We start from the raw sequence: 27816 nt of genomic DNA, 5'->3' as shown, positions 1-27816 counted from the left end.
GGACTTCATCAGAATATTAGATAAGCTACAACCTCAGCCAACAGAACCCTCTGGAAATTGAAATCTCAAGCAAGTTTTTAACATCTCACATACACAGCAGTAAAAAAAAAAAGAAAACACCCCCTTAATCTGGAAAGCAAAATTGAAGTGGGAAATTAAAGATCAATGGTAGTGAAAGCAACAATATTGTGCTCTTGTTGTTCTTTTTTCTACATAATAGTTTAGGTCTCCAGGTGAATACACACAGCACGGACTTTATGTAGAACCAGCTCCATCAAAACCTACAAGCACAGAGTTAATTTGCATTAGGTTGCAGGTTTTTTGGTCTTGCCTCCAAAATCTTGTAAGCATTTCTTAAATAACTGAACTGTTTCCTAAAGGAAACAAGGATGCGGTGACATTTCTCACCTCCTCCTATTCTCAGAGGTGGCACCTGCTGGATCCCTCAGTGCCGTGGGTGGTCTTGGAGACCACAGAGATGCTCCTGCAATCCTGTCCTGCAGACTGAAGAATCCTTGGGGAGGACAATCCTTGGGGAGGTGCACACGGTGGCCAGTGATGGAGCATTTCTCTGGAGAGGCATCTCCTACCAGAGAATCACCATGGGTCTGACTCTCCCCATGTGTGTCTGAGTGTTCACACTCTTGCCTACACAACTGGCTGGATTGCATCACTTCCCCCCCCCCCCCCCCCCCCCCCCCCAAATTCAATGTGTCAGCATAAAGTCAAAACAAAATATGATGAGGTTTTCTGAAAATACCCTCTTTGCTGATCAGCTGCATCCCTACTGGCATTCACTGTGTAGCCAGCACACCATTAATCACTATGAAACATTTTCATTTATTTTGACGCCAAGGAGAAATTGGGAGGAAGGGTATTTTTGGATGGGAATGAAAAGCAGGCTGTAGGAATATCTCCTTTCACCTGAGGGTTTCCCCAGAGTGACTGGCAATCACATCCCTGTGGAACTGCCCCCCATACTCAGTTCTTATCTCATCCTTCACACACAGGTACAGTAACACTGATCTGAAAGTCACACATCTTTAATTTATTGTGCATTCTTTCAGGCTTCAGAAACAAGAAACAAAAAAAATCCAAATATTTGAGGTTATTTACTGCATCCAGTATTACCTACAGAGCAAGTCTGCTGACACTCTGCCATGTGGCTACTCTTCACTCCTGTCTTGCCCACATCCCAGTTGTTCTTCTCACTATATGAAGCCTGTGCTCCTGCCCTTGCTGGACACCTGCCTTGTTTTGCAGCATAAAATAGTAGACTGTATTTTTTTATTTTTGTTAGATTTCAGAGTGCAAATATAGCCCCCTTGGTCTCTGCAAAACTCCTGGGAAGGACCTCTCAACACCTGTGATGTTGTTTTCTTAGTGAAAAAACCCCAAAGCAAAATAATACGGTAATAATTCCAGGCACCTGTCACTTTTAGCTGAAAAATTATATAGGAAGCAGCAGCATCTACATCCTTTGACATATTGTAGCATGCCAAGAAGTGAGCAAATACAAGGGTAGACATAACCCAAATATGTTGTACAAGCAGGACACTACACCAACGTGGCTGATTTGTATTCTACAGAAAGCTACACGGAGCAAGACCCAATATTTCAGGAAAAGCTGGCAGAACAAGTGCACGATCCATACCCTGAGCACAGGGATACTGCAGTAAGCCTTGCCCATAATTCTGCCCGAAACCTGTGGACTCAGCACAGCCAGGAAGGGTTCTGGCTGGCCTTTCTGCTGCCTCTGATTTGCCAGCACTGCTGATGTCCCTGGCTACACATCTCCTCAGGGTGTCTCACTACTAGACACACGCATTTAGGAAGGGAAAGTAAAAAAGTGAGAACACCAGAACAAAAATGTAACAAAACAACACTAATACTTCCTAAAATGTCATAGTTTCCCAGCAAAAGCACTGAGCTGCACTCACAGTGGTGGTGAAGATGCAGGTCATTAGGATGCAGGTGATCCTTACAGGGTTTCTCTGCTAATGATGCTATATTGAAATTGAAAGAGCACATTTATCACTTTGCATTTTTAGCAGCGTTTAGTAATAGAGACCAGTGTGTTATATTTGCTTCTTATCTCATGCTATGCAAAGCAGAGCCTAGAAAATGCTTCACAGTTAGCAATTTATTTGATTTAGGACTGTATTTTGTGTCCATGAACAATCTGCTAGTTGAGAGTGGTGATTACACTTTGGTTATTTTAGAACTATTTGGTGAAAAAAAAAAGTGAAACAGGGGACAGTTTGCTCTCCAGCTACTGCAGTAACGTTTCAGTCATGCACCACTGAGAGTTTATTAGCTGGGTTGAAACCCTCCAGTCTAAACCAGGAAATTTATTCCTGGAACACTGCTTCCTCACAGGTCACCATCTGTATGGATTAGGCCTGAGACCTGGAGGATGTTTATAGAAATGAAATTATGTGGCTGTTTCTATCAGTTTAATAGTAATCCAATAATAAATTATTCTAATCCTATATTTCTTTTCAAATGCCAGACTATTTTTCTTTGCAAACACAGTCAGGAAAGGAAAAAAACCTTAAAGAACCCAACTAATTAAAGAACATTACGTCAGCAGGGCAAAGTTCCTTACAAGGTTTAATATATAAAAGTATTCACTGACGATTTTTTTTTTTTTTTTGCTATACCAAACATGCTTATTTTAACAATTAGCCTGCAATATTTTTGGCATTTCTGCCCTAGACTTCAACATTGAGTCAGAGCAGCATTTTCACACTGCCTCTACTGACCTTTATGGGGCTGGGATTTCTTTCTGTCTGACGACCAGGAAAAAGCCAGGCTCAGTGCAAGGCTGCTCCTGGGAGGAGGGCGAGGGCAGCCTGGTAATTTAATTTCCCTCGGGGCTGCCCGGGCTCTGCTCAGCCAAAACAGCCCCAGGGTGCCAAAACAGCCCCGAGGAGCTGCTCCCACCAGAGCAGGGCAGGGCTCACCCCTCAGCAGAGCTTTGGAAGCCAGTGCAGAGCAGTGGGAAGCTGCCAACACTAACTTCCTAAAGGTTAATACTTACAAACTACATTTTGGCTGATATTTCCAAAGCTGCCTAGAGGGAATGGATGCCCAGTGCCCATTAATTTTAACAGGAGCTGGGCAGGCACGGTCCTTATGAGGGTAGGACTATTTCAGCCTATTAACTGGTGGTGACATAAGGTTTGATATTGCAGGAGCCTGATTACCTGCCGGGAGCACTGGAGCTAATGCAGCTCCTATATTTTGGCTTGAAAATTGAATATGCAAAATGCATGAAGAGTGTGGCCATGCTTACCATAAATAATGAGTTTAAAATGAAAGCGGATCAGATGGAAAGGGTCTAACCCAAAGCCAGCTACGAATGAGTGTTCCTGATGATTTGAGAAATACACTGGTAGGGTTCAGCACACACTTGGAGGAGGTTTCACTGAAGACCTGTGAATAAGGGTTGCTACATTCAGAGCTTAAGCTTCTAACCTGGTTTGTCAATTTATTCCTTCTGTTAGGAAGTTGTATCAGCTTTCAAAAGGTGCCATGAAATAGTAAAACACAGACCTGGGTGATTTACAATTAGGTTTGAATTTTCGGAATTTCAAAACCTCCTCCATTCATTCTATTTATCTGACCTGGCTACACAAAACACATTTAGTCCATGTGTAATCACAGATCATTTCTGATCACAGTTCCCACCCGGCCATGTGTTAATGAGCATCTCAGCTGGGAAACCTGAAAACTCAAATGGACACATTCTGCTGGAACCCTCACTTGTGAGCACCAGGGGTCATTGGTAGAGTGCAAGCCATGTAGCAAAACTATAATTTACCTAATTTTTGTTTGCAAATGCTGTGGGGTCTTTTTCTGCAATGATCACACAGAATTTACATGGGCTATTTCAGAGGACTAGTGGAAAAGGATTCTGCAATGCTGCCTCATTATTGCTCATCCAGGGAGGTCCAGACTGCCATCTCTGACAAACAGAATAGATTAAAAATATCTAAGTCAATATTTACAATGGAGAATTAATTGGTTCCACTGCTAAAGCTGATTTATCAGCAGGTTATTGCAAATAAATGAATAAAAAAAAAGATACCAATGTTGGTCAACCAAACAATAAAAAATGATTGTATCAAATAAAGTCAAACTGTAACTAAAGACTTCAAGAGGGTTTTTTTTTGGTCTCTAACATAAAAATGAATTTTATGAGTCTGCTGTACGGTCTTTTGTCTTGGCTTTTATGTCTGTGACCCACCCATTGCTCGCCAGTATGCTGCAGTGTATTTTGATCAAATAATACCAATTACTTTGCATTTTGTGGGTGAGACAAAAGACACTGGAAGTCTTCAAAACCAGCTGTCATCCCTGGTGGGAAGCTATTGCCAAACCCCTCTTAGAGCTACTAGTACTCTTCTAATTTCCAAGCTACATTTACTGATGGAGAGTTTGCGTCAATTAACCCCCCACTGTTTTCTTAGCCTTTCTCTGTCCCTGGTCTGACAGCAGATTCCTGCTCCTCCATGCTTTACTCTGCTGCCCTACAACTCTTCTCTCTCAGCAGAGGCTGCCTGCTCTCCTGCGCAGCCAAAGCCTCTCTCCACACCTGGCCCCACGAGTTAATCCACCCCATCTTTCGAGGCAGAGTGGCTGGAACTGCACATCCATCCCAGGAAAGGAGCAGCCCTGGTGCTAGGGGGAAGCAATTCACGCTTCCAGCTCTACCACAAACACCTCACCTGATTCCCTTCCTGACATTCAGATCAACCAAACTCATCAGATAAACAAGGGAAATGAATTAGCACCAGTGCAATGATGAGGCTGGGCCGCTGCTACCGACCTGAATCCCAAAGGAAACACAACCTGCCCAAATCTATACAGATTTTCTCCTCTGCTGCTCTGCTCCTGTGCTCTATGGTGTAAAGCAGTGGTAGTCGCTGTCCTGCTCACAGCAAGGGGTTCCTGGGTCCTTCGATAACCAATGTGATAAAAGTGTTCACTGCACTAATGAACTTGGGTTTTTACGTATAACAGGGACTACAGGTGCTCTTGTTTGAAAAAGTGTTCACCCAGTTGGCAATTTTCAAGAGGAGGAAAGGAAACTTCTAAAGGAAATGGAGTTAATTTGTTATTTGCATAACTATATTACACACAACCGTGTTTGATGGTGTTTTTGTGGAGGGGCCTGGAGAAAAAGGACAGGGCATTTTGTAATAAGAAAACCAATATAGAGAGAGGTTTTCTACTCTCATTTGAGTTAATGGGAGATTTGCCTTTGTCCTCAGTTAAGACAGTGTCATTTGCTTCCCCATTTCATTCCTGAGTGATGGTTTGTGCTGATGTTTCACCTTGCTATTCCTGAGTTCTGGGCACATTTGGAAGATAAAAAAAAAATGTACTGACCATGCACATGCATCTTGAAAACTCTGCTGTATGGCTGCTGCCTAGGAATTGTAATCAGAAGGAAACCATTACACAAATCCACATATTAAAAGCAATCCATCTGCCTGCAGAATAGTTTTTATGTACTAATGACACAGGGCAGAACACTTAAATTGTGGACCACAGCTCCTTTCCCCACCACTGTCTTTTGCATGATGGTTTCAAAAGGGAGAGGGAGCACTCTTTAAATAATACTGAAATTTGCCATCCTCCATCTTGCTTAACCTTGAGCAGTTATTGTAACAAATTGAATGGTTTACGGAAACAGCTCCCAAAGAGGAATAATGCTTTCTTTGGTATACAGGATTAGTAAACTGCTTGTTGACACCTACACATGGAGACCTGTTCAAAACTCTGAAGGCTGTTTACATGCTGAGCAGCACACTTCCTCAGCAAAAAGACTAAGATTTGATAGAAATTCCCTGCTTTCAACGACCTTACTTGATTAAACTTAAGACAATTCTGCAATATTAATCCATAAAAATCTCCCAAAGCACACTGCAGACTGACACACTGCTGAGGGGCTTGGGTCCTACAGTGACCTGGTTGTATTCTGAGAGGAGGAACCATAAATGTGTCTGTGATCAATTGTACGGATAATTGATCCTCTGAAATCAATTAAACACTTGTTGACTTGCCTGCTTCCAGTTGCAGCTGCCAGATTAATTCACATAGTTCAACACAACAAACACTCCCAGTGCTAAATTAGTGACTCCTGTTTGAGCTCTCTTCATCAGTGAGAGGATAAATGATGTGTTTGCTTCCTTCAAAGATTTGGTCACTGCCTCTTTAAAATTTCAGTGTGTAATAGCTTCAGGTTCTCATTTATTAATTTAAAGAGAGCTCACTGTGGAGGAGCATTTTTCATTCTTACTTAATCATCCACTTTTGTGTTCAAACCCTAATCCTACAAACCACATTCAAGCCGTGTGAACTAGTTCCATGTTTATAGATGGAGGGTGGCTTTGAAAGAAAAGAAAAAAAGACTTTTTTTTCTGCAATATTCCAATCACATATTTTCTACAGTGTATTAGGGACACCTGTAGGCACACAGCATTTCACAGTGCACCAAAACCACAGCATCTGATGCAGAAGAGATGTGTGGTGTGAGCTTATGCAGAATTAGCCACTTAATGATATGGTCTTCCCTGGCAGAGATAAACTATGATCAGAGTTCCTGCCAGGATTTGGTGTGAGAGGATAGAGCACAGATGCTAACCTGACCCTAATGTTTCCTTAAGCTCCCCTTGGCCATGGATTAGCTGGACACTGGTCCCACACATTCCCTGAGGACTGTGAGCAAGGATTAACAGCCAGTCACCATCCTGTCCATTTTCCTAAACTCCACAAACCCTCCGTGCCCTCATTTGGCACAAACAAGCAAGTTTCTCGGGGTTTCAAGAGCCACTTTACACCGGCTGAAAATCTGGGTGTCAAACCACCTTCTGAGAGCATTTGGGATGCTGCACTTGGGTTGTGCATGTGTGCTCTGCCACACAAGGAAAAGATGAACCCAGTGCTTGTTTAAAGGATGTAATGGTTTCACTCTCTTGCTCCTCAGGTACCACACATCCTCCCTCACTGGATCACCTCTCCACACAGACGCAGTAAATGGTAGCAAATCTCTTTCTCCTGCTGCCATGCAGGAAACATACACGCCAGACTTCACTTCCTGATGTTTAGAAATCTCTCCCTCAGCACTGCGGGATGAAGGGATGTTGTGAGAAGCCTTCCTCAGCATTGCTGTAGCTGGTTTTACCCCTGGATCTTCCATCTGTGTATTTGTACGTAGGTCACAGGTGGCTGAGTCTCCTGTTCTGGGCTCACCACAGCAGATCTGTATCTGCAAAAGCAGAAACCTCTTCTTTTGTTTTCTCTGTGCTCTCCAGGCAGCCTGACCAGTCCTTAACCTGAACCCCTGGTCCTGCCTGTGGCTTCACCCCTGCAAGGGAATTTTCTCTAGGCTCTCTTTTCCCTTCCAGCTCATGCTTTTTCCCTCTGGTGCCTGGCACAGTGGCATGGCCAGCTGCCCTCCCTGCCTCCAAACCCTCTTCCCAGGCTCTTTCCAGTGCTGTGATTAACACTTAATGCTTCCTATCAGAGGAGAAATCTCCTACTGTTTTTTCCATTTAGCCTCTGGCGGGTTTATTGCAAGTATTTGAGCGAAAGGTTACTTCCCTCTGTATGGAGGTGAAGTAATTATATGTTCCTGTGTGTCTTCACACTGCTCCAGAGCCATGCCATTCCTTAATTTCACCATAGGGATGCTGTTTGTGCACCTTGGTTGGCTGTGAGGGGTGTGCTCCCTCGGTGTCAGCACTGAAATCTGCCAGCTGGAGCCTGGAAAAGCGACCACCCCTCACACAGGTGGAGACAGTGCCATGACTTCCAGCTTCTTTTTTACCCCTCTTAAGTAGAAAATGTTTTTCCTGCAGAAATCGGGATTTAAGTGAGCTCTCTGCACTTCATTGAGGTGGATTAGTCAGCTGTTTTATCAGCTTGATATTAAAAAGGTTGGTTGCTTTGCTGTACAGGAAGCCACAATGTCACTGGAGAAAGAAAGAAAGAAAGAAAGAAACACAAAGCATAGGTGGGGAGACAAATCACAGCTGCGATGAGGAGCTACTCACACAAACGCACAGTCAGAGGCTCTCATTAGCTGCAGCATCCTCACCCCAGGATGAGGAGCATCTCTTCCCCTGTTCCCAGGGCCTGGTGGTGTTTGCAGGCAGCAGGAACAGCACAGCCCTCGCTGGGAGATGGGGGAGCACCCACCTGGGGAGCCCTCCCTGCAGACTGCCTCAGGTGAGCTGCAGGTTTGCTCCTTGAATGTCCTGCCTGTGTGCACCCCAGCCACAGGAAATCATCCCTGTGTGTCTGAGCAGCTCTGGGTGCTGGAAGGCTCTATACCTACACACACATCTGAAAAAAAATTGAATTAACTATAAGCTATCATGCCTTAAATAAAATAACTCCACCATTAAACACTACTATACCAAACATACTAAAACTCTAATACAAACTAAAATCCAAAACAAATAATATACTATTATACCTTCACACAAAAACATACAATACACCTGAAACAAATTACCCCGGAAACAAAGACACAATCCTACCATCTACCATAAACTAATTCAAACTACACAAAGAAAATACCAAAACTCTGAAATATCTACAATACATTAATAACGTCATATGAAAAAAACCTGACAACTAAAATATTGAAAAAAATACAAATTCTCCTAAAAACTAATTTTACCATCAAAAAGAAAACCCAAGTTAAAAAACCTACTCAGAAAATCCAGATCCTAAAAAATAAAATAAAAAAAACCCCAAACAACACCAAATTCCCACCAATGTCATCAACAAAATCACAACAATATCTCCACCAACCAACAGAAAAAGCCCCACAAACTTTCCTAAACACACATGCACAGCCCAAGTGCAGCATCCAAAACGCTCTCAGAAGGTGGTTTGACACCCAGATTCTCAGCCGGTGTAAAGTGGCTCTTGAAACGCCAAGAAACTTGCTTGTTTGTGCCAAATGAGGGCACGGAGGGTTTGTGGAGTTTAGGAAAATGGACAGGGTTGTGAGTGGCTCTGCAGGGTGTGCACAGAAATACATACATGCATACATACGTACACATACATTTATCTCCATATGCCCACAGAGAGATTTGTTTGCACATCCACTGGCTCGGGGAGAGGCACAACCTGGTCTGGGTTCAGGAGACGGGGCTGTGCTCTGACATGAAATCTCACCCAGAACTGGCAGGGTCAGGCACTCGCCTCCCCTCTGCTCCCTTCAGCCTCTGCCCTGCCATGGGGAGGCAAACTGCTAATGAGGATTCTGTGCCTGGGTAAATGAATTAATTACTCTGCGTGGCCTCTTCCAGCTTTGCTTTTGCTCCCTCTGAAGTCAGCACCTCTCAGGGTCTGGCTGTGATTTCAGGGTGGTTGCAAGGGCATTTCAAGAAGACATGATCTGGACAAAAAGAAAGCCTAAAATATTTCAGCAAAGTTAGACTTCTCCCCCCTTCTTGTTTTTTTAATAGCACATGCGATATTCTGTGATTTTTTTCTGAGCTTCCTAAATGGATGTCAGAGGGAAAGAGAGACATTTTTTTCCTCCTTACAAATGAAGTCATCTGAATTCACCAAATAAAAATAAATATGAGCTTACTGCTTGGCTCCAGTGGTGCTGCAGAAGGACAGGGCTATAGATTTTCCCAGGAGTGTGGAATAATTCACCAAGGCTGCTCGTTATTCATATAGACAGTGAATTAATAATATGGGACCCTGAGATCTCTTCTTATCTAGGCCGAAGCACAGCTAGAGGGATGAGAAGCTGACTCCTTGGATTTCAAAAAGCATTTTTCCCCCTTTCTTCAAGAAATAAGAATTGATTGAAAGTATTTTCACAGAGTGAGGGAAAAAAAAGGCTTTTTGGTGATACCACCTAAAGTACACATTAGATAAATAGAAAACTATTGGCTTTGTGACTGAACTGTTTTCACTTGATATAAGTGCTGATAGATACAGGATTATCTCTAACAAAGCATTTACTAAGGACTTGACCCAAAGTCAATAGGAGCCTTTCATTTGACTCTACAAGGCTTGAATCCTGCTTTCACTGCAGGGAGAGGGAAGGGTCTGTGCATTCCCTGCCCACCTCCCAGCCGGTGCCAGCTGGGGTAGCACCAGTGCTGGGGGAGGATGCTGAGGCTGAGCACCAGCACGAGGGGCTGAGCTGCACCTCTGTCCTGAAGGAACACTCCTGAATTATCGATGCTGGCTCCACAATCGGTGTCCTACCCATATTACAAAAATAAATATACATGAACTGATGTCAACAGGGTGGCTGCACTTACTGTCTGCCTAAGGAGTGACAGACCAGGTGAGAATTTTCATTTGTGGGTCCTGGGCAAGTGCCAGCAAATGGAATGTGTGCTGTGAATGCTGTCCTCTCTCTGCTCCAGCTATTGCACATGGAAAAATAAGGATGAGCAGCACCAATCATCCAGCAGCATGACTGGAGCGGTGTGAGGTGCCGGCCCTCACACCATTAAAAGTCAAGGTGCTCCCACTAAGACTCATTTTTGGTTTGGTCGTTCTGCCCTGATGAAGTGTGACGTAAATTCACAGGACCACATGGTAGCTAGTGATCCTCAAACTAATAGAAATCTGAAGTATGTGCATGTGTGCTAATATTTCTTACATTGTGGAACCATCTGAAACTTGAGATGATCCAAAATCAATCTGTGAAAAGCAAAAATATTGGCTTTATTTTATTTTATTTTTCTGTATCAGTGAAGGATTTCTCTTTCCCCTGATGCATGACTGGTATAAAACAGAACAGGAGCAAACCATGCAGACTAAACCACTTAATGAGAGTTAATGCTTCAAATCCTGTGCTGCAGAAAACTTGGAATGGGATCACGCCACATGTCTGCAGAGGCCTTTCTTACAGGTGTAACTTAGAGGGAGAGATACTGCTAAGCATTTTAGTAGCACCTTCCTTTTTCCTCATTGGTTTTCACCCGTGTTAAACCCACCTCATTCCCTAAAAGTACTGGTAATATGCACAACCTGCACCAAAGTCCCTTTGTGGCTGATTTCAAAAGCCAGTGCAGGTGCTTTTCTGTTATTCCATACTCTGTGGTCCAAAAAATTTCACAGATAATTATGCAAGAAATATGAGGTTGCCTGTGAAAGAGTTGAAAATAGCCTGGAAGAAGATTGAGGGGAAGGGAACGGAAAAATGAAACATGAAAAAAAATGGTGTTTCTGAGAGCATTGACTGTAACATAGTAAACTCCAGTATAGATGAACAAATTATATATTATTCACAAGCCTTGAGGAAAACACAGACATAACCACCTACTGACTGTAGAGCATGGTTCAATACCACTTTAAAGGACGTGGTAAAAAGCATGACATTCCCAGTATAAAAGTGACAGTATTAAAGTTATAAATATCTTTTTTTTTTTTTTTTTTTTTTTTTTAATAGTAATGATATGACAAAGGAATAAAACCTCAGCCTACAGGAGAAATTGCACCAGTGACAGAGATTTCTGCTGAGAGACCTGAGGGCCTTCAGGAGCCCACTAGAAATGCTGGACTTTGCTTTCCCAAGAAAAAGGGATCCTCTCAAACTCCTGTAACACAGGAGGAAGTAAATCCACCTGGGGCTTGCTCTGGAGAGGTATTTGGGCAAATGAAGAAAATAATATCCATGGCAGAGAGCTGAGCAGATGCCCGTGGTGTGTGCTGTGGCCAAGTGGCAGGCAAGATAAACTGGAGAGAGGGAAGGGAGCACTTCAAACCATCCTTCAAAAAAAAAGGCTTTGAAATAGTGAAGGGAATCATGAAAGTAAATGTGCAACAGAACAGGCAAAGAAACAGAAACTGGTGTCTGTGTTTCATGGCAAGGTTTGGCTTTTGTTTTCCTCCCTCTGTTGCTTCTGCATAATTCACTGGTGATGGAAGCAGCTTTTGGGACAGTGTCTGCTGAATGAGCCACAAGGAATCATTTATGACTTCTGAGGCTGCCACGGTCTGGCCTCACTATGCTTTATTAAGATGAGATCCCAAAGAAAAAGTTTGCTGGACTTGGCAGGAAGTGATACTTGGGAATACACATCAACTTCATGCCCTTCATAGTACAAATAACCTCAGCCTGAATTTTGGCCCGTGTAGGAGGAGGACTGCATGCCAGGCCCTGTGTACTGGGATGGTGTGCTAGCCATGAGCAGATCTCACAACAAAAGGGACAAAAGGACCATTCATCACCCCTGATACTTACTACAAATGTTAAGATGACTCCTACATATAATTGTATTCTCTGAAAGAGAAAACAAAGCTAGCTCTCCACACAGCCCAGTTGTGTCCCAGAGCAACAGCTGGCAGGAGTGGAAGGCAATGCAATCCCTGCTCTGCAACATGGACTCACACTGTCAAAGCAGCAGCCTTGATGAGGTGCTTTCTGATGCAATTTAACTGGGAAACACCAAAAGCTTGACCCCGATACCATGAAGTCACAGTTTGGCAGGGCGATACTGAGGTTCAGCCTGTTTTACACACAGTAGCACACAGCCATGGGGTGGGGATGGCTCGAGGTGATGATCAACCAGCAGCCAAACTGCTCACAAAGATCACCCAGTCCTTGTCACCTCTCAGAGGTGATGTCTCTGTTTGGGTGTGAGTATATTGCTGCACCTGAACACCTGTGGATATTTAATTAGGACTCAAGCAAGATTTCCTGGTGACACATTATGGCTTGAAGTTATATACATTTACACACTGTAAATAAAACCTAGTCTGAGAATAACTGGTCTTAATCCTTTCAATATGGTAGATAAAGAAGGTAGAAAGTTGCAGGTGACCTTTTGAAATGTTCTCATGTCCAAGACAAACAGCAAATCCCAAACCTTTGTGTGAGTTAAAGCACTGACGTCAATGGGACTCCCATGGGAGGTTTTGGGAGTTTGTCTTAACAAGAACAGAACCACCAAATTGGAAAAAAGTTTTGACTTAAACCAGGTCAGTATGTCAAAAGCCACAAAGCAAAGTCTGGGATAAAACAAAGGCCAAAGCAAATGTCCCTTGGATTAATTTTTACCAGCAGCGTATTTGGACTTTTGAACCGTTCTCCAGCCATCTACAAAAGCAGCCATGGGCTGACTACAACAACTGAACTTGAAAGGGGAAGACATTCCTTTGTAGTTCACGTCTGCTGGCTTTGAAGTCACAGTGAGTCTTACCAGTGACTTCAATGGGACTTGCCTTACACTTTCATATTAGCCATTGTTTTATCCTAACTCCTTTCAAAATTCCACACCATAACATTTCTCTTTATTGTAATCCTGACAGAGCAATTAGGCTCCAGTCCACACCTGCACCCGACTTTTTTCTTTACACAGCACTCTTTGAGCTTCTCTTCTCTGAACAGAGTTATGAGAGCTGAATTAATGGTGTCTCCCTGCTCTATCTGCTGCCTCTGTATTTCATGACCTGATGAAGAAGAACATGAAATTCTTCAAGGCTTGTACAGCTGATCTTTGGTTACAACCAGCTGCAGTTTTCACCTACCGTTTTATGAGTGTGCTTAGCAGAAAAAGAAAAGCTTCTTTTTATCAGGGTAATTAAGGAATAAAAGAATGACAGGGTGTGGACTAAAGCATAATCATTCACAGGTGCATTCATAGCATGGGTTTAATCATGAGTTCAGAAGCTGAGTCGCATTCCCAGCGTAACGAACTATGAAACACTGTTTCATAATTTAAACATTTGAATGTGTTTTTTAAATAGCAAAACATTTCCTTTTGTATCTTTAATATATAGACCAGATATCCACATGACAGGAATACATGCTGAGAAAACACGAGGTTCTCATTTCTCTAACGTAGCCCCTATCCTCTCACCTCTTTGGTGTCAAATCTGCAAGAATGATTTTTGCCTTCACAATTCTCCATTCCACAACACCTGCCAATATTCCTGTCTAACTGCAGCTCCTGTCTGAGCTACACGGGACCACTCCCTGCTCCATTCTAATCCCTTGGCAGCCTGGGATTGGGGAAAGGTACGCAGGAGAGAACATTTTTCCCAATATTTGCTTGTAGAGCTGCCCACTCTCGCTTGGGGTGAAGCTGAGTGCCAAACACAGCCCCAAAGAGGAAACTGTGCTTCCAAAACTGGCAGAGACATCACCACCCATGGGATTCCAGCATGGAAAGAGTGAGGGGAGCCCATCACAGAGGCTACAGTGCTGCACAAAACCAGCCCATGGCTCTCCGAAGCACCTGTGGGTTGGTACAAACCACAGCACACAAAAACAGCTCACCAAAAAAGAACAGCCAGGGATTTTTACAAGATACTCCATTCCACAAAGCTGCTGCACTGAGGGATTCTGCAGCACGGAGCAGCTTGTTTGGGAAGGGTAACTAATGGGATTAGTACCACTTACTCCCCATCTTCTTATGTGATTTATATTTCCTAAGCACTTCCCAGCCGTGGCTCTCTCCCAGACTGCTTTGTGGTTTCACCTTGCAGTGCTGGCAGGGGAGCCCCAGAGAGGAGAACACCCTGTGGAGCTAAACCTCATCTGAAACCCAGACACAAATAACATCGTGCTTTTCCTTCAGGAAAAAAAAAAAGAATTAAAAAACCCCAAATCCCTGTGACAAGCAACAGCAGCAGTGATTTCAAAAGGCAAAGATTTTTTTCAGCTTTCTGTAATGTTTGTTTCAGGACTAGAATACAAGATTCATTTATTTATGTTATCTTGCCACTGACTTTCCAAATGACTAATTAAATCAAAATGAATGGCAGTTGTCCTTTGAAATATTTATGAATCAAAACCAATGTGGCACCGAAGAGGGCCTGTGAAGTGACTAAAGGGATAATTTTGTCCAGGTATTTATGAATAATAAATCTCTTATACTCATCAAAGCATCCATACTGGGTAAATCTTCACATGACCCATGTGCAAAGCACTATACACTAAAGCAGCAAGAATGTGATCTAAAAACATATTTATGCTTATAGATTTTTCTGTTTTGTTAGATAAAGAACACAACAAAATTCCTATGCACAATCTAAAGACGTACAGCTTTCTACTGGATGGTACACAAAGAGAAACATATACACAGGAGGAGCTACTTGCCATCAACACAGGAAGGTCTGTTTCTTGTAGTCCCAGCCACTTTCCCAGGTAGACAGGAGCATTTTACTGTTTGTGATCTTTCCTCAATTCGATTCTTATTACAGCATCTGTGTGCTGCTATAACTTCACACGTTCCTCCTTCTGGCAAAAAAAAAAAAAAAAGAAAAAAAAAGAAAAAAAAAAAGAAAAAAAAGAAAAAGAAAAAAGAGAATATTGACACTCTGATTAGGAAGAGCAGCGGTGGCTAATCACAGCACCCAGGTGTGCTCCTGTCTCTGCCTCTGCCCAGCTTCTGTACAGGTGGGATTATTTAGTTTTATTTCTGTCTCTGTGTGCTCCCAAATAAGCCAGGTACTGCTATACTACATTTTTAATAGAAAATGCAGATAAGTGTCCCTTGCCTTTCTTGTATTAGAAGTTTCTATGACATCTACATAACTTTTGGCCTAAAAATAGTGTTTTCAATGTCTGGTCCTGAAGAAATGTAGGTAAAACACTACAGAAAATGTGCAACCACTGTTGGCTTGTTTAATGCTTTTAATATTGGAGGCCTCTTCCCCAAATACTTTCTCATACCAGGACAGAGACTAAGGGAATCCATCTAGAAATAAGATTTTTCTCCAAATATTTGATTCTGTGCTAGTACTCAGCCCTTAGGGAATGACAATGAGTCTCTCCAGATTACAGGGTGGCCCAACATCACTTCCCTTTGCTCCCCCACTCACCAAATAGGCAGTTTTAAGGCAGGCAACATTCCCATTGTGTGTGAGATCACCAGGCTTAATTAGGCTTCTCCCTAATTGTTCTTTATGAACATTTGCAATAGTTTTATTAGAAGGAGGGCACAGAGGAGTGATCGACAGATCCACGGTGGCTTTGGGTTTGTGAGTGCTTGGTGCTTGTGCCATATGCTGAGCACAGAAATGAAGTGCCAGGTGTGCCATTCCCTTTCACCTCAGCTCTGCAGGGCAAGGAGACGAACACCACAGTGGGTTAATGCCCTGCCCAGATAATTTTTCCATTCCTCACTTCAGATTGCATTTAGCTCGTAATCACTGAGTGTTTAATGGTGCCAGGCTGTTCCCCGCAGATTTTTGGCTACTTTCTGAAATTGCACCATGAATCTGGCAGGGTTTGTTTCAACTTAGTACAAAACCTCTTGTGCTGCCCACTAAAGGGCAGGATGTGCAGGATTTTCTAGAAGAGCATTATTTTTTCACGCCATTAAGAATTGCTAAGCCCACAGTGCTTTCACTACAACACAAACCACATTATCATGTCTTTGTCTTTCGCTCTTTTGGAAGGAATATTGAGAGCTTTTGGCACTCTGTGCTGTGTGGCCAGGTAAGAGAATAGAAAAGAAAGTGTGGAGATGCTGATCCAGGTCTGGCTGTGGACAAGGGGTTTTGGTAGAGGTCTGGGAGTCCAGTGGCATCTCCCTGCCAGGAGTGAGTCCTGGTACCTGGGGTTTCTACAAATGTGGCATTTTTAGTGAAGCACTGGGTAAGTAGACAGAGATGATTCTGCCTTGCCTGATGTTGGTCACATGGTGGAGTTTGCAAGCATGAGATTAACTCTGTAGTAAATATTGAAGTCATCTGGAGAGACATGCTGCTGCACCTCTCAGTTATTAGGTGTGTTTGGCCTGCTGACACGAGCTTTTTGAAAGCAAATAGGTGTCAAAAAAGAGAGATCCCAACAATTCAGAGAGCCATCCTCTGACAAACGGCCTTTGAAGTGTCTCCGAGGAGTAAGAGGAATTGTGATAATCAACTCAGCCCCAAATGCTTGCATTTTCTATGAAGTAATCCTTCACACAAACTCCCTGTTCCCCTATCCAAGTCATATTGAAAGCAATGAAAAGATTCTCATTGGTTTAATCCATCTTATGGTCATGCCCTAGGAGAAGAGAGATTTGTGGTTTTATTGATTGCAATTCCAACAATAAAGATAATATACGCAGTAATAAGCGTTTCTAATTTTAGACTACATAGACTGTGCGGAAAATATCTGTGAATAACCTAAATGCTTAATTTTCTCTATAAATTTGCTATATGAGTACTAAGAACCACATGACCTAGTCTTGCTTATTCCGTTATCTATTCAAAATAATGGGTTGTGGTGGAAGAGCTTTATAACACCTTTAATTGTTATGTGGAAGCCCAAGTTGCTGGAGCAGTAAAGAATTTAGCTCCAAGTGTGTAGTTGCTTAGGAGTGGCAAAACATAATGAAACTAAAAGCAATGAAAAACTGCTGGACAGTTAAATACATTAATTGGAAGTCTTATCTACATAGGCTATAAAAGTATGCACATATTAATAATTATTATAATAATAGAAAGACCCCTTCCAGGGCTGATGGAGAAGAAAAAAAATCCACCTTACATGGAGAAAATTCTGAATGTTATACAGGCATTTTTCCTGAAAAATCTGCTAAGTGGGATCAGATATTTCCATTAAAGCATGTTTAGCCTATGGATGCCTCCTGCTGGGTAGCATTGCATGCAGTGTATTTTTGCTGGTATGAATTTTACCAACCATGCATGTACATGTGAGACTTTTACAAAGCCATATACAAAATGGGAATAGAGACAGATATAAATGGACACAGTGAGAACAGGAAAAAAACCTCATTGGAAAAGCATACTCCTTACTACACCATTCACAGAAACATACGCCACAAATATATTGAGGGTGGGTGGTTCTATTTAAATCTACTTCAACTGCATAAATGAGGAAATTAATTGAGTGGGGAGAGGAACAAGGATCCATCTTCAGTTTCCACTGAAATGCGCTCAATGTGTTCAGATGGATATGTGAAATAACTTTGCATTCTGTGATTTTAATGTTTTATTCCCAGCTTTCTTCTTTTTTGGGGGAGGGGGCTGCAGACCACCAAGAAATCCTCTAATTCAATATCTGATGACTTTCCTGAGCCTTTTTTTTTTTTTTTCCTCAGTGGTTCATCTGGATTATGGGAAGAGCTGGTAAGATATTACATGGCTGGGAGTCCTGAAATAAAAAGTGAATTATTGCCCTGATAGGCTGCCAGTGCAGCAAGAATTTGAATCCTTGTCATAAACCCCACAAATGTCTCTGGTTTTGGAAGTTTATGGTCTATTGAGCTTCAGTAGCTTCTGGCTTTGATTCCACAACAATAGCCTCATCCAACACATTCTAGTCAATGGGGGATTTGGCATCGATTTTAAAAGGAAGGGAAAGGGGTCTAAAAATCCTCAAAGTAAGCAATTCCTGACTGTTACGTTGACAGTTGCATTTCATGAAGAGGCTGTTTTGTCCACCTGGCTTTTTTTTTTTTAATTACTTTTTTTTAAATTTTTTTTTTTTTTTAAACAATTCCCTTCTGCCCCAAGAAAATCGGAAAATTAGAAATGGAATTGGAACTTGCTGATCAGGAAGAGCTTTGATCTTCCTTTGAGAAGGTTCAGGGATGAATGAAAATGTCCTGCCATGACTTACAGCTTCTTCACACCAAACATCAGCAGGACTTGGTAGTGAGAACAGCTGATCCTTTCTGAGCACTCAGCTCACAGGAGACCCTCAGCTTTGCGTGAAGGAAATGTGACCAAAGCAAGAGGGACAGAACTGCCTGCCATGGAGGATCCTGGACTGCTGAAGATGGCAACTATCTGTGTCATTGCCACTCTGCTCATATTCCCCAGCCTTCCAGAAATCCGTGTCCTGCACAGACTTAAAACAGAAAAGTGTAGAAATAATAGATCATTCTTCCTGTAAAACTAGGACAACTGTTTGTTACCCCTGCAAATTGTTTGGTTCTAATTGGAGGACACCAAACTCCTGAAATAATGCTTGTTTTTGTCTCTGTTATAAAGCCAACCTGAGTTTACATACCACAGGGTGAAATATTTTACCATGAGTATGAGTCTGCTGTGGGAGGCTGTGATTTAAAATATCTAATCACCTATAAGGTCTGAGTGCACGCCTGGCAGAAGCCAAAAAACCATCTTCTAGTCATTTCTGTTTTTTATACCTTTAGCTAGGAGGTAATAATAAAAGCATATTTTGCACTTCAAAATTATAACTTGCCACCGCATTCCAGCCAAGCCTGAACTTATCAGTAAACAAACATAAAAAAGGCAAACAGCACTACTGATTTGTGTTATACATTGTGCAAGTCATTAACTATGACTCAGGTAGCAAAATTTCCTACGTTCTCCCTTTGACAGTGATGACAATTTAATAGTATTTGACTCTGCTGAGTTACATGGAGCATCCTGCAGCAATGAGAGAGGTTGTTTATCAAAATGATAAACATGTTTTCATTTCCTCCTTGGCTGCATGTATGTGATCAGAAGTCTAAGGCCATCAAGAATTCACTTACTCTGGCCACCAGACAGACATTAAACTATTCAGGACCATCTGTGCTTGAAATGAGTTCCACTTAATGGACCTTCCTAGGGCAGGTCAGTCATAATGAATGCATGTGTGCATGAATGCATGAGCAGAGCTTTGGTGAGGCTTCTTGGGCTGTTTGGGGCTGGCACAGATGGCTGACAGGTAAGATGTGCCTTTCTTTTCGGGGTCATACACCCAGTGATTTTAGAATTCAGACCCTCTGTTACTTTTGCTTCTAGCTCATTGCAGATGCACCTCACAGCCTAATCCAGATGAAGGTTGTTGTAAGAAGCTGGTTGTGCTGCTTGCAAAAAAAAATAGCAGTGCCCAAACAACATCATGCCAAATTCTGCCTCTGTTACACTGCTGGTAATTCACCATGGGAATACAAGCAAAAGAAATCATATGGACCAATTTTATCAGCATTTTCAGACAGTTCATTAGGACTAATAGCTGGTTTGTGGTAGCTCTATTTATTTATATAGCTTCAAGTGGCCAGTCTACGCGCCAGTGCTATCGTCCTGCTAAGGTCGTAGACCAATATGTTATTCTGAAAATGCTTAAGTATATGCAGATGCTGCTGCTAGATCTAGGAGAAAAGACAAAATTTAAAAGAGAATCTAAGTTCTATAGACTCCAAACAAATGTTTAACAATGTGACAGCAAAAATTCTTCAGACACTTGTAGACTTCCTGAAAAAAGTGCTCCCAGGAACTAATGGATAAAAAAATTTTCACCCTCACCACCCCATGTCTTTATACAAACATCCAAGAGAAAAGGGAAAAAAACCCTGGTGGCAGCCATATATTTTTTTACATTTACTATAAAGAATTCAGGTTTGGGGGCTGCAGTTTAAAGAGTTTTCAGTTAGAATAAGCTTTGGAAACTTCCCAGGTGTAATTAATACATTCATAAGCTTTAATCAAAATGTTTATGCCAGCTAATGTGCCAGAACTACAGAGTACACTGTGCACAGGGGAAAATACTATACTTTACTTTAAGAAATAATAAGCCACTACTATGGAACTTACAAAGCAACATTTTTGCTTCTGACAGGAATATGTAACAGATGGAAAAACAAAGTCCCATGCTACACCACGAGCCACTTCACAAGTGAACAAATAAAAGACTCCTCACAGCCACAGAGCAATTACACTCCAATTTTTCTTTTACATATAATCTACTGACATTGTGTATCTGCTCCAGAAGGAAAAGGATCGAGCTTGCAGGATGCATTTTCAGAGCAATCAGAGAGGGCTGAGGGTTTTCACTCATTTTCACAAGGTCAAGGTTAACTGCCCTCAATGAAGTCAGAAAAAAGCTGAACTTGGCTCATAAACCTGACGTAACATAAAGGCACCATCAAAAAAGTGACCTAAGTATAACCCATCAGCATTACTCCTTACTTAATTATTTTCCATTATGATAATTGATACAAATAAATTGATGAGCTATTCTTTATATGTGAAATTACCATGACCATGGGAATTCGGAATGCTCCACACATGCTCTGCAAGTCCCCTGATACAGAGTGGGGTGCTTTTTAGGCCAGTGGATCAGAATAGACTGCAGTTTCCTAAATTTCTATTTATATTTTCATTAATATTCAGTATTTCATTGTTCATTATGCAAGACCTATATTATTTTCATTTTGGGAAGACTCTATGCAACAGCAGCAACGTGAATCCCACTGTGGGTCATTAAGTTTTGGGTTGGGTTATTATTTTCTCGGATGCTGTTGCTGTGAAAAGGTTCTGGAGACACAGGGTACCCCCTTAGAGAAACTGCTGCTTCTCTACAAAAGACCAGAACAAGAGGACCATGGCCAGTGAAATCTGTTTTCCCTTGGAAATGCACCTTGTGTTAAACTTTAAAGCTGTCCTGAGGTTTTTCTGATGTCCAGGTCACTTAAAAAAGTTCTCCTGGAGGTGCAACACTCCCGTAAGTTGAGGCCCCAGTGCCTGGGGCATGGCACAACACCCTCATTTTCAGTAAGACAAATAATGAGATTGTCTTGCTTTGTGCTGGCCCGTGGTCAGAATCTGGAGAAGAGTTGCTGCACAAAGCAGGTCAGTTACCTGTGAAAATTCATTTCACACTCAGCCAAAGTTCTGATAGATTCTGGAGTGAGAATTCCTGGGCTAAGAGGGGCACTGTGCATTCTCACAGGCATCTCTGGTTATTTATCTTAGGAACTCTTCAGTTTCTAAGAGTAATTGTGGCCAAAAAGGCCATTTTTATGAAATCAAACTTTTCTCCAAAAAATGAATAACAAAAGAGCTTCTAGAGGAAAATGATATCTTTAAAATATTTTGCTCAGCAGAATGTTAATATTTCAATTTAATATTAACTTTTTTTTTATTTGTATTTTATTTCCCATTCAGTATAATAGGGGAAGCAGGGCTATGCAAAGCTCTAATTAGCACAAGGATTTGTAGTCTTTTACAATTTTCCACTAATGTTATCTGCCATCAGCCACAGGAGGCTTTTTATCTGAGAGATTTACAGATTCTTATACTTACACCCAGAATAGAATCGACTCTGATCCTCACAAACTGGTTTATTCACCGAAATTAAAAATACATATTTTCTGGAAAGGAGAAAAGGTATGGACTCTACTCTTGAATTCACAAGGAAAACCCAGAGCACACTGCACGTGAGCTGGGCTTGGATCTTGGGCTGGCTTATGGATTTCCATATCAAACCAATATACACACCAGAGAATAGGTTTTTCTACTAAAGAGCCTTGCAAATTGATCTCCCGAGAAATTTGCACAGGACCTGATTCTTATGCATATTAAAAAAATAAAATAAAAATCTCTTACAGATGAATCAAAGGGAAAATGGTCTCCAAAACAACAAGGCAGCCTTCTAGCAGCTCCTGCCTCTGGCACATTGCAGCTCCAAAGGCAGAGGAATAACCAGCAAGGCTGAGGGAGGCAACAGGGCAAGGGTGGCTGGAGAGGAATGCTGATGAGGAATCTGCTCCCAGTTCTTATTTAAGCAGGGTTGTGAGCAGTTCTAATCAGGATTTTGCATGCCTGTGTCCAATATAGCCCCAAAATGACAGAATCTATGAGAAAATCCCACCTCCTGTGTGTGGAGCTGTCCCTGCCTGGGCCATACCCACTCCCCCCAGGACTGATTGCTTTTTTGTCACGGCGAGTGTGGCAAGGGAATTGTAATAAGGACTATCAGCACTCCTGTATTGATGAACTACAAAACTCAGACGTGTAACTCACGAGGCAGGCAAGAATCCAATGTTCTCTTAGTGGGGATCTTCAGTCTTTTAATGAGATTTTTTTTACTTCAAAGGGAGGCCAACTTACAGCAACTTTGAGAAATGGAGGTTAGAAATTAGAAGTCTTGGTGGGATTTACAGCTCTGGAATGCCATTAAAAGATGTGTGTGAAGAGGCAGGACTTAATTCAGAAAGAGAAGAATGTTACTTTTGAGAAATAACTGAAGTTCCATATCAAAAAGTAATAAGCATTATGACTCTAAATTTCATTGACTTTCAGTGAGATATGACACTCCTAGAGGTCTATATCACTTGTAAATAGGATGTCTTGGTCTAAATGATGTATGCCAGTAAGGCTGAGCATAAAATCTTGTAAGTACCTTTAAAAAAAAAAAAATCATACTCTTAGTCACTTGGGTGGTTTAGAAAATTTAATATTTGATATGTCAGAGAGGATAAAAAAACCGAGTTTGGACAAAATAGATGTGATATGCCTGTATTGAAGCAGTGCTCCTCCTATAACTTAAACTGCAGGCAGCAGTATAAACTAGAGATTAAAAAGACCTGCTGTGCTATTCTGATCATTGCTTTGCAGCTGCACAATTCTTCCCCAGAACAAATTTTCTAGGTATCAAAGCTGTGGAGAAATGTACATTTCTGCTGCTGAACAGAAAGGAACATTTCCAATATTGACATCTCTAGCTCCTTGCCAGAGAACAATGAAAATCCAAAGTGGAATTAGGCCTGAAAATACCCTCACAATAAAATTTGAGTGATCCACAGAATATTGTTCTTGGAACCTCAAAATGTTGTTCTAAATGCTGCCAGCAAAAGGCATCCAAAGAATCAGTGTTAAGTTTCAGGAAAAGCACACAGTGAAAGAAAGACAGGACTGCTCTCTTTTTGGATGGAATAATTAAGTTGATAAGGAATAAGTGATCCGGTCACAGCTGCTGATGAGAAATGGATATAGAAATGTGCATGAGGAGTGGTTAGTAAGAAAGGATTTAGAAATTATTCTATGTCAACTATGCAAGCAGAGCTTGGTCTTGCCAGAGTCTCAACACCAGATCTCTAAAACTGCCTAATACATTTATTGAATACCTACATCTTCAAACTACTCCAGACTGGGAAACTGTATTAATTTTCCTTTCAACCTTAAAAGAGGCTCAAAATTTCTTATTATGCTCATGATGCACCCTTTGCATTTTTCATATGGTACATGCAAATGTCACACTTTTAGGATTTTAAAAAAAATATTTATAAAATAATCTACTAGTTACAAAGCAGTTCCACAAAAGCCAACTTCCAAATCCAGGCTTTGAGTCATCACAAAATGATTCAGGGATCTTAAATTCTTGCGGAAAAGCAAAACAATCCCTCTATACAGTTCATCTTTTGATATGATGGTTGCAGATAAATTCATCCCCAGATAATTTTATCCACTAAGGTGATTAGCCTATGGAGAGCCTATGATGTGTTTACTGAGCGCAGTAGCATAGTTTATGGTAATGCTCTTGTCATGCTTTATAAATGTGTGAGGTGCTTTTATGAAGTAGTTAGATAAGGAGTGGTGAAAGTAATGTGATCCATAAAGAATGCACAGTGATGAAGAGCTGGGATGGCAGAGATACTACAGACAGACTGATAGAGAGAATTATAACCAGTGCAGAAACTGCATTAATCTTCCAACCGATGGCAATAAATAAAATAACAGGAGGGAATGGTTCTAAACAAATCTGGCCAATGTATAAAATCAGGTGTCAGGGTGGGATCAAAGTGGAGGTGTTTTGAATGGGATCCCTTATGCATGAGTTGATTTTTCATATGGCAATAACATTTTCATCTATGGGGTTGACTACATCCCACAAAATCCATGAGAAGGAAAACAAAGACTGCAAGTCACAGCGTGTGCAAGCAATAGTCATTGTGAGGTGCTGTGTGTGATGAGCAGCAGCAGTAAATCCTGTCCTCTGCAGCAGCTGAGCAATGCCAAGCAATCACTTCCCAGGCATTTTTCAGTGGACAAGTGTGCCCATTATCCCACCTCATATATTTCTAGAATTATTCATACTGTGACTGCCAGCAGCTGGCCCTGCATTTGAGCAGAAAACAATTCCTTTGCCAGGAACTGGCTGCACAATGGTGCAGGAGGACAGAGGAGGGGACCAAAGGCTCAGAAGCAATCAGTTGTTCTTGCATGGAAAGCGTTTTACACTGCATTCATTATCCATAGCAGAAGAACCTGGTAGTCTCCAGCCTAAAGAATTTATAGCACACTCATTTCTGAACCTTATTTAGCTTCAAACACAGTCAAGCACTTCAGTAAATGTTAGGGACTGGGTATGTGAGCAGCAGCATTTAAACTTTCAGACTACTATACCTCAGTTATGAATTAACAAGTCAAGGAATTTTCTCTCAAAATAATCTATTTTAACTCTAAGGCTACTCTACTGTGGTTATGAATTAGCAAGTTAAAAAAATTCCCCCTCAAAATGATCTATTCTCTCCAGACTGAAGCATGACTGAGCTGTTTTACTTCTGATGAGGACCAAACTATGGCTGAGGAAGAGGGGGAAGCAGAGGCTGCAGTGGGACTCAGACCATATTATTCTCAAAATTTAACTCATCAGTGCAGCCACTTCTGTGGGAAGCCTCAGTGGGAGGGTGGTTGCCTCCTCCTCACTGGAATTTAAAGAGAGGGGACTGTGGCAATATTTAAATTCACAGTGACTTTTGGCACCTCTTATTTTCTTTTGGTTTTGTTCTGGTGACGTTCATCTCAAACAAAGCAAGTCTGAGTGATTTTCTCTTTCTCCATATTACTTTAATCACTTACTAAACCTCTCTTCTCCTGCATTTTTCCATAGTCACTATCCTGAGCTGCTTTTTTTTTTCATGACTCTCCATGTTTTGATGTCTCTCTCCTCCCTATTCCTGTTGATGAGCAATATTTTATTTCCTGCCACCTTGATTTGCTCTTTCTGCTCCAGCTCCCTGCATACAATTGTAACCCTGATTTATTCTGGTTCCCCACTCTCTCTCTGTCTCTACCTTTTTTCCAACTGCATTGAATGTTTCTCTCTCTGACAATTTCTTTCTCTTCTCTCTGGAATCTCCTGATGAACAACACAATGCAGCACTGCCTCCTAATAATTGATCACCTGGCTGCTGTTCAGGTTTGTACTGCTCCTTTGAATACATGTGCAATTCAGTTCACTCTGCTCCTTTATAATGTGGATAAAAAGGGCTGCATACTCAAGTGGAAATACAGGAAGTCTAGCGAGCAAATAATTTCCTACTTTGAAAGCAACATGTGACACATTACAACATTGGCTTGAAATTCATATTAATTTATTTTTTATTAGTTAAAGAGTAGCTGTATGCAGGGAGCTCTGCAGTTAGCAGAACCTAAGAGGCTGGGCAGAAAACACATTTATTTTTCTCTCCCCTATTTACTCTTGGTGATGATCAGTATTCCTCCAAATACTATCTAAGAGAATTTGGAATCCAATTTTTCAATTAAAGGTTGCTTTTTAAACAGATTTCTTTAAAAACTAAAATATTTTTAATGAAAACCATTGACATTTCACTGGCCAATGTCAACAAATTTCAATTCAAGACAAAATCCCTGTTTCAGTGTGTGCTATAATTCACATTACTCAACTACTTTTAGCAAATGATTCCCAGTTTCCTATATAGTACTACAGCCAATAAATTACACCAGACTCACATCATCACCAAATAGGGGAAAGTGTCTTAAAAGCTGCAGTCCAGACAAAGAAGGAAGTAAGAATTATTTGAGCTATGTCTCTCATGGTCACAAAGAAACCATTTTACATTAAGATAAAAAAATAAATTCAACTTTTGTCCCAAAATAATCCAAGTGATCTATTCCAGGGAAATTATGCAAAAAGAAAGAATATTCATGCACATGTCCTGTGCCTGTCCTGCAGTTTCCTGAGGAGCAGCAGTCCCTCTGATGTGCTGCAGACTCTAGGCTAATTCCAGTCCTGCCTCCAAAGGCTCATTCTTCCCTCAACTCTCAGACTTGTCCTGATTCATGTCCAGCTCAGTCCACCTTTGAGCTAGTTGGAAAAAACCCATTTCACTGAAACCCCAAGGTTTTGCTTCAGAGAGCTCAGGTTTAAGTGCCATCCCACAGGGTTCATGAGGATCCAGCTCCAGGTGAGCCCCACCAGAGAAATGACCCCAGTGCTCTGGTCCCCGCCTGCATTTCCAGTCTTGAAAGTTTTGGATAATGTTGGCTATAAACTGAGCTGTCATTAGAAATTAAAAAAAAAAAAAAAAGAGAAAACCCTGTAAACTAGAAATAGGACAGCTCTGCCCACTCTCCTTAATGGCGTGCTGTTAATTAGAAGCAGAAGAGGTCATCTTGCACAGTTCTTACCCGGTATCAAAATGTTTCCCTCCACACACTCGAGAGCATCTTGCTCAATTTGTTTTCCCATTATTTAAGCAATTGGACTTCTGCTGGTGCAACAGGGGATCCTTTGAAGGTGCCATTTGAGTGTTTAATGGGATCTATCATTGGGCTGAGCAGATGAAGAATGTTCTGTTTTCTTTTGCTCAGTTTTCCTCATTAACACTAATTGTGATGCTATGACCAACTGAACACAGCTACTCCCTGTTCCACATTTACAGATGTCAGATATGTTTCAGATGGTCACCACATCCCCCATCATCATTATCACCGCTTAGACAAGCTGTGCATTTGCTGCTTCTCTTCATCTTTCTTCGTGAGCCTGTGCCCATCACCTTACTGATGTCCAAGCTCTTCTCAGCATCACGGACATCACTGACATTTTTAAAATTCCACTGTATAACAATTACATTATTATTAAAAGTGATAGACATTATGGGCTGTAAATTGGATGAGTATTATTGTCTCCATTTAAGAGAGAAAATCTGCCCTATTTTCCCAATCCAGCAGTTATCTCTACTCAGCTCTTCAGTACTATTAACTAAAACAAAGACAACCAGCACAAGTTAATAAAGTTTCAAGAATATTTGCTCACCAGTGCATAAACTACCAGATACGTTGGTATTTATTACTGCCTGGGCACGTCAGCAC

The 27816-nt window shown here is 41.5% G+C and overlaps 1 protein-coding gene across 2 annotated transcripts in view; it reads right to left on the bottom strand.

The window, feature by feature from the left end:
• The window catches only part of TAFA1 (TAFA chemokine like family member 1), a 213419-nt gene that overhangs the window by 27073 nt on the left and 158530 nt on the right, over positions 1-27816 (bottom strand). The window contains exon 3 of one of the 2 annotated variants that reach the window (XM_066195475.1): positions 15104-15244. In XM_066195475.1, coding sequence (XP_066051572.1) covers positions 15104-15244 — 141 coding nt within the window. The remainder of the gene's footprint in view (positions 1-15103; positions 15245-27816) is intronic. The other variant, XM_066195476.1, reaches the window with a different exon arrangement.

The sequence above is a fragment of the Chamaea fasciata genome, unplaced genomic scaffold, assembly GCF_029207755.1.
Source record: "Chamaea fasciata isolate MVZ Bird 193981 ecotype frontalis unplaced genomic scaffold, bChaFas1.0.hap1 SCAF_13, whole genome shotgun sequence".
In the NCBI taxonomy this organism is placed as follows: domain Eukaryota; kingdom Metazoa; phylum Chordata; class Aves; order Passeriformes; family Sylviidae; genus Chamaea; species Chamaea fasciata.
The sequence above is the reverse complement of the archived record's forward strand: the minus strand, read 5'-3'. Positions and strand labels throughout refer to the sequence as shown.